General features: G+C 38.2%; 2 protein-coding genes across 4 annotated transcripts; both read right to left on the reverse strand.

Annotated features, from left to right (window-relative positions):
• Positions 1 to 2,556: 2,556 nt before the first annotated feature.
• On the reverse strand, positions 2,557 to 7,189 carry calub (calumenin b). 2 transcript variants are annotated; one of them, XM_034535758.1, is made up of 7 exons: positions 7,075 to 7,189; positions 5,855 to 6,093; positions 5,489 to 5,682; positions 5,185 to 5,351; positions 5,031 to 5,091; positions 4,652 to 4,851; positions 2,557 to 3,890 (listed from the first exon to the last, which is right to left on the reverse strand). In XM_034535758.1, the coding sequence occupies exons 2-7, from the start codon at positions 6,073 to 6,075 to the stop codon at positions 3,786 to 3,788; spliced, it is 948 nt and encodes a 315-aa protein (XP_034391649.1). In that variant the 5' UTR covers positions 6,076 to 6,093; positions 7,075 to 7,189; the 3' UTR covers positions 2,557 to 3,785. The 2 variants fall into 2 exon arrangements, with proteins under 2 accessions (XP_034391649.1, XP_034391648.1); XM_034535757.1 differs by having other exon boundaries at positions 5,855 to 6,097; positions 7,075 to 7,147.
• An 825-nt stretch (positions 7,190 to 8,014) lies between these two features.
• Positions 8,015 to 9,747, reverse strand: gtf3c6 (general transcription factor IIIC, polypeptide 6, alpha). 2 transcript variants are annotated; one of them, XM_034535202.1, is made up of 6 exons: positions 9,606 to 9,747; positions 9,330 to 9,410; positions 9,139 to 9,202; positions 8,694 to 8,738; positions 8,500 to 8,607; positions 8,015 to 8,274 (listed from the first exon to the last, which is right to left on the reverse strand). In XM_034535202.1, the coding sequence occupies exons 1-6, from the start codon at positions 9,627 to 9,629 to the stop codon at positions 8,147 to 8,149; spliced, it is 450 nt and encodes a 149-aa protein (XP_034391093.1). In that variant the 5' UTR covers positions 9,630 to 9,747; the 3' UTR covers positions 8,015 to 8,146. The 2 variants fall into 2 exon arrangements, with proteins under 2 accessions (XP_034391093.1, XP_034391091.1); XM_034535200.1 differs by having other exon boundaries at positions 8,015 to 8,277.
• Between the last annotated feature and the right edge of the window lie 940 nt (positions 9,748 to 10,687).

Here is a 10,687-nt window from a genome sequence, read left to right on the forward strand (position 1 = left end):
ACAAAGCACTCCCAAATGATATACTGCGGCCTCTGAGAAGCTAACTACAGCTAGCTAAGTTAACGTTAGACGTTACTTTCCTAGCGTCATCTTAGTTGTTAACAAGCTACTGACTTAACGTTTAATGCCTCTTTATGAGTATGTACATAAACACAACATGTCCACATACATGTACTGTAATAGACTAATGTCTTATCTGAGGTAGAAAGCAACTTACTGATCGTGAAGAACAGTCCCGGCAGGTCGAAGTGAAGTTCACGTGCCGCCTGTTTAAACCCAATTAGTTGATCCTCGAATGAGGAAGTGAAGTCCAAACTAAAGAGCCACCTTGATGAGTACTGACAGATAGCATTCCCATTTTGACATAACACCAAGAGCTTCATGACTTGTCAGTGTAAATGCAATAGACCTGGTGCGCTATTTGACTTATTGTATTTAAATATTGTCCTTTGTACAGCAGGTTAGGTTTTTGAAAATGAAATCTCGACTGCGGTTTTTAATTTCAAATTGTTAAAATTTGAATTGAGAAGCAAAGCCCCTCCCCTTCCGGTGTCCCCCACGGGACGTATTCATGTGGGGTGTCTTATGACGTAAGTCGCAATTTGACGTAAAACTATTGAGGTTTAAGATTGTGAAAATACACAATTAAAAAGACTATACACACCCAAAAGTCTGGCTTCTTCTTCGCATTTTTTTTGCTTTTTTATTGTATTTCTGCAATACAGTCTCACTTTGTCGTAGGTTTGTTGTAGTACCATATATGTTTTGTGTGAAACCGCTCAGTGAACTACATCTCTTGTGTCGCTCAATGAACACCACCAACCTAGGTTCAGGTTACTTTATTTGTGCCTGTAGGTAAACTTAGTTTGCAATGGAAAGTGAGGCATTCATCTCGACACACATTACAATCAACACAGACATCAAGACAGACATGATGATCAAAGTACACAAAGCCACAAATCAGTGCACTGTTATAATTCTAATTTGGTAACTTAGAAAGGCTCCAGACACAAATGTAAAATGTTCTTGTGGGTCGCCTCATGACGTGTTTCCACAGTCTTAAACCTTACAGTATTATGTCAAACTGTGACTCTCTAGATGTGCAACATTATCTTTTAAATTGTCAAACATATGTGTAATTAATGACGCTATTCAAACTGGATAAAGACACGTGAATACGGTCATTGTGGTGAACCGGAATTGGGGAGGGACTTTGCCTCTCTATGAACATTTGAATATTGTCCTTTGTACAGCAGGTAAAGTCTTTGAAAATTCAATGTCAAATGCATTTTTTCATTTTTATTTCCAAATTGTTAGAAATTTGCATTTTAAATGTTACTTGAATGTTTGCGTAAATGAAAAATCAGGTAACATTCTTTATAATGTATTTGATTTATATTAATTTGAAGTTTCAAATACTCACGAGTATGTGAAAATTAAAGGGAAATTATTAATTTTCATTCAATTGTTACTCAATAAAACATACATATGAGGGAAATTATAATGCTATTGTGGATTTTCATTTTAACAAAGTCCCCTATGGACTTCCATAGCGGGGCCAGCGACTGGCCTGCCAAACCAGAGTTTTAGTACATACAGAACTAACGTATTATTGACTAATTAACACTAAAAACAAGTGAGGCCGACGCAAATGTAATTAATTTAGCCATAAATCAAAGTACTGGACAAACTGAACTTTTAACACAAGCTGGCGATAGAATAAGAGGATAAAAAGAGACTGCAGCATGTGAAGACATGCGACAGCATGGAAGTTCTGCTAAAAGTCAAACATCGCTATTCATCTCCTGCAGATTGACTATTTTCGTTTAACACCTTTACATATGTACAGTATATACAAAATGAGCATTTAGAAATGAGTCTGTAAAACCTTTGAGGCAAAGATTATTGATGTAAAGTAATTTGGTAACTGGAAAGGCTTGTGATTAAATTATGACAAATCTAAACTTGTAGATCAGGTTTGATAGTGAATAAAGATGAGTAAACAATTTAATTGAAGCTGCCGGTGGCCAATTAAAAAAGGAAGAGCTGCTGAAAAAGCATTTGTATTCATCAAATCTTATTTCAGTAGTTAAATTAATGAGACTTGTAAATGGGTAAGAATAATCTCCTCCACGCGTCAGTTGCTTGATACGTACACGACAGCAGTGACAGAGCTGGAATTGGAAGCAAATGGAGAGGAAAAGGTTTGAAACAACAACCCAGAGATCAGTGGGTCAACAGCCTGAAGGGAAGCAGGAAACAGCATGACCTAGAAAAGGAAGAAATCTAGGGAAAACAGTGATTCTAATGCAACACAGACTATGTTCAACTGCCACATGAGATTTTAAAAGTAGTTTAAAATTTGAGGATGTTTTATTTAAGTGACAACTGAAAAACCTATGTATCGTTATGTTTTTATTTCCACAGAAACAACTTCCTGAGATCAATAGCTTGGCCAGAGTGTGATTAACACCCTATCACTTGTAATAGCAGCTGCCATGTGAAACACACTTGCCAACTAGTACTTCAAGTCAAAAGAATGTGGAAGACGAAATGTTCTAATTTAGTTTGTTTTTATTGAGAACATTCTTCTCAAATCACAAAAACTGGACTTGATTGTTAGAGTGCTCAGTTTTCAGACAAACAACTTATTTACAGTAAAGTCACAAGTGAAAGGGTGGTAGCTGCAGTGAGCCTGTAAAAAAACATGATCATATACATTATAGTATACCATAAAAAATCTCAACAGTGGTTATAAATGGTGCTAGGGATAATACAAGCATAACAAACATATTTAGGGTTTGACAGGAAAAATATATATTTTTTAAACTGCTTACAAATCTGGACAAATTCTTTCGCTTGGCACAGAACTTCGCTGAATACAACAAAACGTAACATTAAAAAAAAAGGATAGGTCAGTAATCAAGACTACAAGTAATAAATGTACACACAGATTCCCATGCACACACTATTGAGGTGATGAGGAAAAAAAAGAAATGAGGCAGCTTTGTGGACAAAGAATCCATCAATCCCTAAATCCGAAATTCATGATTCCTTCAGCCAACACACAACTCTTATGGAGGACCAACAGCTTGTGCTAACATGGATGCTTTGGGGACAAGTTTAGTATAGACAGTGAGGTACCACTGATGATTCTGTATTGCACTGGTCCAAATAGTCTTCGCCACTGGAATTTTATATTTACTCCTCGTTCCAAACACCCTATACTCCAGAATTACCGCATTATGATCAATGACACAAAAACGAGTTACAATGAATCAATAACTGGTGTTTTCAGTTTAGGCCTGATAATATGATAAGACAGAGGAGTAGAACAAATTATACTGGCAAGAAAGCAGATTTACTCTTCAGTCTAGTGAAATCCAAAATAAATGGTGCGATAAACTATTCTGTATACTACAAACTTAAACTTGATCTTAGGGTTTCATAACAATTTCATAAAATCATTCTTTCAGATAAAAAACAAAAACAAATTGTCATCTAACACGGTTTGTCCTTTGCCTGACCTTGGAAAGGGAAGATTAGTGTGTGGAAGCAGAGTACAGGCTGACGACATATCCCAGTCTTAGACACAACGGAGCATGAGGACAAACTGTCAGTGTGTGATGTTAGTGTGTACACAACGGGACACATTCAACAGATCAAATAAATTATTGTTCGTGGCGTTGGATTAGGTTAGCTCATCTGGTTTGAGATACTCCACCCACTGATGGAGGAGTAAGGTGGTACACAAGATGAACAGAGTCTTTGGAGGCTGGTGGATGTTAGAACTCGTCGTGTCGAGTCAGAGCTTCTCCGAAATCGGTTGCCTGACTGCCCACGAACAGATCGTACTTATCCACGATTTCTGCCTTGGTCAGGTGGCCATCCTGATGGAGGGAGAATAACACAAATGATAAGACTTGTATTTGTGTCAGTACACAAAGATTGATTATTTTAAAAACTGTTACCAAGATATGAAGGTACTTCATGTTGCTATCATTTGGCATGCCTTGTATGATTTGAACGTGCATAACTGGGTGCCGACAATAAATAAGACATATTTTCCTCATCTTAATTACACAATAAAAATATCCAAAAGTGCCACAATACAGGCAGGGCTGAGAGGAAAGCCTAGATGTCTTGCATTTAGCATGCCTTGTTACAGCTGTAATTAAGTTAAATCCACCTTTGCTAATTTAATATTTTAAACTGGTGATTAAAGTCACTGTTGGCTAACACATTGTTTACATTACACGCCTGGGACCAAAAGACATGAAGTGTCACTGGAAGGCTTTTACTGTGAAGCAACCGCAGGCTGGTACCAAATATTGGTGAGTGAGTTGCAAAAAGCAAAGTCGTTATTCCATAAATAATTGTCTAAAATCTAGACATAAATAATTGTCTGTGATTCTTTGTTTCATAAAACCTCACATTGTCATTGCAACATTAAACAAATCTACCAAACATCACAGATGTTCCCATTATATTTTAGCCCTGGAGTACAATCATTGAAACTGACTCATTTGAGTCCACTAAATTAATTTATGCTTTCACACATGCAGTTCCACTTCCCCCCCAATATTCAGCAAATAAAACGCATTAGAACAATGCAATTCTGTTGAAATTTAGAAATTTTAAAAGTACATACTTTGTCTGCATCTGACTCATAGACCAGATGCTTGGCCTCAGCGTCAGCATGGTCGTAGTCATTGGGCAGGATCCAGTCTCTGGTCTCCTCCTTGTCCATCTTTCCGTCTTTGTTTTTGTCTCTGAATTCAGTAAACTGTTCCCTCTCTGTCTTCACCCACTCAGGTTCTGTAGAGTCTCCCTCCTGGTTGTACATGTCACCTACGGCACAAAAGGGGGTTGTTGACATGCTCATTTCATAAGGGTTACTCAAACTGGTTCCTCAAACATTTATTAATACTTCAATATAATACTGGATTTTCCTTAGGTTTCACCAATTACAACCCAAAATTGTGTGGTATAAATTGATGGTGCTGATATGACAATGAACTAGAACTCACCTATGTACTCGTCTAAATCTATTAAACCATCTCCATTCTTGTCAATGTCTTCCATAGTTTCCTAAAAAAAAGAAAATAGACCACAGAGCAGTGAGAAGGGAAGTAAAACAGTGTTAGCATCATCATTTAACACCTGTGTGCGTTTGTCACTCACCAGTACCACAATGTCTTTCATGTGGTCGTACTCCTCAGGGTGAAGGAAGGCTGTAAACTCCTCCTTGTTGGCTTTCATGTCATTGTCTTGGTCTGCCATTTTGAATCTCCTCTCGTCACGATCCATCATCTGCCTGTAGCTGAAGCCATCATCGGGGTCGGGATCATCTGCAAGTCAGTGAACACAACTTTGTATATTGTGTGCACGCGTGGCAAAGTAAATGTGTGTCTGTACCCATGCAGTACACAGGTAATACTTATGGGACACAGCAATTGAATAAAAAGATAATTGTCTGCAGCTGTACCAAGAATGTATCCATATGTGGCATTCTTGTACTCCTCCCAGGACACCGCGTGGTCCCCATTTAGGTCATGACTCTGCCACTGTCGATCCACATCATCGTAGATCCACCTCTTCTGGGCATGCTTGATCCAGTTCTTCATCTCCTCAACTGTCACATAGCCATCCTTATCCTCATCTATACGTTCGACTAACATGCTGTAGATAAATGAAAACAAATTGGCAAACAATTAGCTTGTTCCCTCATACCATATGTGTCACCTCAGATGAACTTTACTGCTCCTTGAGGAGAAACTAGGACATTACCACAGTGATTTTATATCGTCCCGGTGTTTCAAGAACAGATTTGCACAATCTCCCTGACTCTTACCCGAGCCTCTCCTTGCTCTCCTCTGGTGTGAGCTGGTCAAAGGTCTTGGCCTCCTCTTGTCCCAGAAAGGCTTCATGGTCATAGTCAAAGTTCTCCATATCATCGTGATCTCTGTTGCTGAGGGGTTCATCGTGGTGAACACGTTCCTTCTTCTCTGTGGGTTTACTGGTGGCGTAAACCACACAGAGAGCAAAGCACATAACAAGTGGTCGCAGCTCCATCCTGCGTATGTGCAGAAGCTGTCTGGACGAGGGGCATAAAGAAAAAAACAAAAAGCTATGATTACTGCTCAAACCGTGCATTTTGCATTGCATGCCTATCTTAGTTTGTCATGCACTTTTATGCGAGTACTGCTACTCAACTCTGCCCCAGTTTAGACGTGTATGACTCTGAGCAAGCAAATACTCAGACTATGAGGTGAACTGCAGGGCTAATCTGTTCAAGCTGACGCAATCCCTTTCTTCCCAAGCTTCTTTTATGTTGTAGGAAATAACATCTCATATATTTTATTATCCCCGACTCGAAAATCCTCTAAATAAACATTATCATGCATACACACATATTTATGAATTATTTACCCGACATATCAGCATAGCTTGTGTAATCGATCATTAGGTACATCTAGCATATATACAACTAATGCTACATGTAATGTAGTACTGTAATGTAGTACTTTTATAAAAGTTAAAGTTCTGGTTCGGCATGTTTAAGCTTTTACAGAGAAGCTGATTCACGGGAAAATATTAAAATCACCTGCTAGCAACCTACGTTTATATAAAGCGACCATAACGTTATTGTTTTTAATAAAAACAGGAATTATAATGCAGTATTCGGAGGGGGGAAATGTGATCTTTGACTATTTAGCTATCATCTAACTAAAAGTTCACCGCTAACTAATTTGACTGCTTTCGTCACAATATCAGTAGTCTGTATTTAGCACGTCTCGACACCTTCAATCTTCTCATCCTTTGTGAATTACGAGTCAGAAGCTAGTTTTTAACCATTATCATCCAAAATCAGACGACTAACGTTGACGTTAAGACTGGCTAACCTAGCGTACCGTTATTTTTTCAGCTAACCTGCAGCTTCACTCGTCCAATGAAGGCAAATAAGCAACGAGGTAATTGTCCATATTGCGTCTTTCTAAACACCAGCTACACTGGGAGACACATTTTAATTACTTTTTGTATTTTAAACCACAATTTATCAAGAGAACTCACCGGTGTCTTCAGGGAAGTTCGTCGATGCAATTTAAGACCCTCCCCTCGGAAACACACCCATGCACTTCCTGTGCTAAAACGCCAAACGACGCAACCGACCAATCAGGCGCCGAGGAGGCAAGTGCGATGTCGCTCGCTCACTGGTCCACTTCAAGGGTGCATCGGTGATTGGATTGGCCGAGAACCGCCACGTCCTCAAAGTCAACACAACTTGGTCCATTCATAAAACAAAACTCCAGTGTGTGGGATAGGTAAACTGGTAAATAGCAGTCCAAAACCAGCACTTTTACACATATTATACAAATTAACCAAAGGCAAACACTATAGAAATGTAATGTATTTAATTAATGTACACTAGTTTCTTAAAAATGAAATCAAAAAGGAATTGTGCCTGACTAACAGACTTTTGCTTTGAAACCAAATGCCACATCCACACAACTCTTCTGTGGCAGAAATTCCACAAAAACAACACATCATCAACAATAATACACAGACTCACAAAATAAAAAGCTTTTATTTCTGTTGGCTTTAACACTCTAACTCAAGTCACAGTAGTGCAGATATTACATATTTATCACAATTCAGAAAAATAGATATTAATTATTCTTCTCACTTCTTTGAATGTATGACAAACTCTCTCTTATAGCCTTGCAGTTCAAGCAAATATCTCTCCCACTGCTGGTTAAACATTCATTGTGATAAGTGGAACAATCACAATGACAGGACTTCCTGCTGCTAAACTGAGATATGTCTGTGACTGCCTTTCCCAAGACCCCTACTGTGTAGAAAAAAAGGAATATATATATATATATATATATATATATATTTATTCACGTGATTATTTGTAAAAATGATTTAACTATATTTCAAATATCACTTTTTTGATGTCCAGCAAAGAAGAGGCATTACATGTTTCTGGAAAAGGATTGTGACACAAGAATTACACCAATACGAACACTTTTATTTTCTACTGAACTGTATTTGAATTGTCCGTTTTAGACATGGAGTCCTTCACAGCCTGGTGTCTCTACACTTGTATAGGGAGGTCAGAATATAGCAAAGGCTCTGTATCTCAGCACACTGCTGAGTCTTCCAAATCTGTGTTGTCCATACCACCTGCTGTCTCTCCCTGTTGGTTGGCATTTTCTTCTTGATTGGACTGACATGTTGTGTTCATCTGCTCACCACTATCACCACTTCCTGCTGGGACAACATCATTCCAACCATATTTAGGCTTTTAACAATGTTGTGCAAGCATTATTATTTGTAAAGCTGCATAATATCAAAAAGTAGTTTTGCCAAGTTTCTCTTGAAAAGTGACATTGTATGAAAATGTGTCATGAAACACAAGTTATAATAACTGTACAATAACTAAATTATCACAACAGATGTTGAGCCATGATGAGTATAGCGGTTCTGGCTGACCTGTGCTGGTTTCACCCTCTTTCTTCTCAACCAGGAAGATTCGTTGCATCATCAGTTTTTTCACGGTGTGGCACATGTACTTAAGCTCTGGACCACGGTCTGCTTTTCCTGCAGAAATATATCAAAATGGACAATAAGGCAAAAAAAGAAGCTGAAACCCAACAAAATATAGAGGAATATATAGAAAGCCTTACTTTTCTGGGGTCCCTCCTCAAACAGCACACAAGTTCCCAAAGTATCTTTGAAGAGTGAAGGATAGCAAATAAAACGTTCAACATTGATTTTCTATTATATAAATCTATTATAGGAGTTTATGGAAGCTCCTCCGTGCAGAAAAAATAGTCAGCATCACTATGATTAATCATGCGTATTACGGTATAGGTATCGTATATTATATGTTATATTAATTCCTTATATTGAAGGTATTACTTTTTAGATTATCAGACTTTTGAGGGGGGAAATTGGGCCATTCATCATGAGTCAAACCAACTACAAAAGTCAGAGGACGATCATTACAACTTGCTTGACGCAGGAGGAAAAGAGGAGTGCAATATATTTCAACAGCAGGCACAAGTCAGTGAAGCTACACAAGGAGTATATACATGCTTTCTCTATGGATATTTAGAGGTTACTCCTTACCTTCATATTCCCCTGCAAACACATAATGTCCCACTTGCATCATTGGCTTTTCACTGTCGATATCCTGCAACACATAAACAACACGTATTTAGTGACTGCTGCAGTGAGAGGCCTTCACTGATATTGATGGCGTGCACGGTGGCCAGGACTTTTCTGTCATGACAAAACAAGCATTAATATCCGATACTCACCAGTATCTTGCATGTGCCCCGACACTTGGACAGGAAGTCATTGTTTATTATACCAGAGAGCTCCACCACAACAATCTGCTCCTAAACAAGCGAAACAGACAAGAGGGATCCCGAATGAAGAGACATTGTGATTTGTTAACAGTCAAACAAGCACAGAAAAGAAACAATAACATGAAGACCGATCAGGACCCCGACCACAGTACATTAACTAACGTGCTCGCCACATGAAGGATATGGCAAAAGAGTAAACGCTAGTACACTAATGGTATTTCGTACCTCCTCTTCCCATTCATCTTCCATTTTGAAAATCGTGGACTAATAGGAATAGTAGCAATAAAAGTAAATACTCTTTTCAGTTGTGTGTACATAAATCTCCCATTCCTTTTTCACGTAAGAATATATGACAACTTCCGCGAATGTACGGTGCCCGAGGTGCCCGTTTTTTTTTCTACATGGCATACTTGAAGTGTCGGGCCCTGAACAACGAGGGGCGCTGTTGCTCAGTTATTTTTGTGGAGTGTCTTGTTGCAAAGCCATTTAATGTGAACTGGAAATAGAGCGAATAACAATTAAATATGGCTCCAACCCAGCCACCCACCCACCCCTCCATCTAGTCTGTCCGTCTGTCTGTCTGTCTATTCATTCTACTTATGGTTGAGTATGATTGGATCTAAATATTGGCTACCTGTAGTCAGACTCATCCACATCTAACATTAATGTTATTAATGTTCTCCTGCAAGAGGAGGCTATAGTGAAGGTGATGAGATGAGATGAAATTAGACGATACACTTTATTGATCCCCAAGGAGAAATTCATCTGTCAAAGACAGAGGCAACACAAAATAAAACAAGCACACACACCAAACATATCCAAAAAAAGGAAAAAGAAATAGGAGGCCAGATGCAAAACATGACTGAATCACAATTAAAGTGTAGAGTAGGGAAACAAATATTAAGCACAAAACCAAACCGTTTTGTGCTTCTGCACAGTTGTGTTTGCCAGGACTGCAGTTAATGTGCAGAAGTGCCTGTGCAAATCTATTCCTGATACACACACATTAAAGGCAAACATCTCCAAATCTGTAATTACAAATGGATTTCTATCATTATGTAAGTAAAATATAAACAAAATGTTATCTAATGGACATATAATATAATTTATGCGCTAAAGATGTTTCATAATGCAGCAACACAGTGTTATCAATTTTATAAAGGGGTGGGGAATTCTCTAATATTTATTTTGTTTATGGCATTGCATTTCGGGAAACAACTCATATAATTCAAATCAAATGAATGTTATATTGCATTTCTGGTGAACAAGGTTTAAAAGCAGGAAATTATTTGCCAATAGAATAATGA

This window comes from Cyclopterus lumpus, chromosome 6 (genome assembly GCF_009769545.1).
Source record: "Cyclopterus lumpus isolate fCycLum1 chromosome 6, fCycLum1.pri, whole genome shotgun sequence".
Classification (NCBI taxonomy): domain Eukaryota; kingdom Metazoa; phylum Chordata; class Actinopteri; order Perciformes; family Cyclopteridae; genus Cyclopterus; species Cyclopterus lumpus.

Excerpts from the sequence above, each read along its gene's own strand:
- calub (XM_034535758.1), bottom strand. The coding sequence starts at position 6,075 with ATGGAGCTGCGACCACTTGTTATGTGCTTTGCTCTCTGTGTGGTTTAC. Across the intron at positions 5,352-5,488 it reads CACATATGGATACATTCTTG|ATGATCCCGACCCCGATGAT; the intron begins GTACAGCTGCAG and ends ACTGACTTGCAG. Across the intron at positions 5,092-5,184 it reads TGAAAGACATTGTGGTACTG|GAAACTATGGAAGACATTGA; the intron begins GTGAGTGACAAA and ends TCTTTTTTTTAG.
- gtf3c6 (XM_034535200.1), bottom strand. The coding sequence starts at position 9,629 with ATGGAAGATGAATGGGAAGAGGAG. Across the intron at positions 9,203-9,329 it reads GGGGCACATGCAAGATACTG|GATATCGACAGTGAAAAGCC; the intron begins GTGAGTATCGGA and ends TATGTGTTGCAG. Across the intron at positions 8,608-8,693 it reads TGAGGAGGGACCCCAGAAAA|GAAAAGCAGACCGTGGTCCA; the intron begins GTAAGGCTTTCT and ends ATATTTCTGCAG.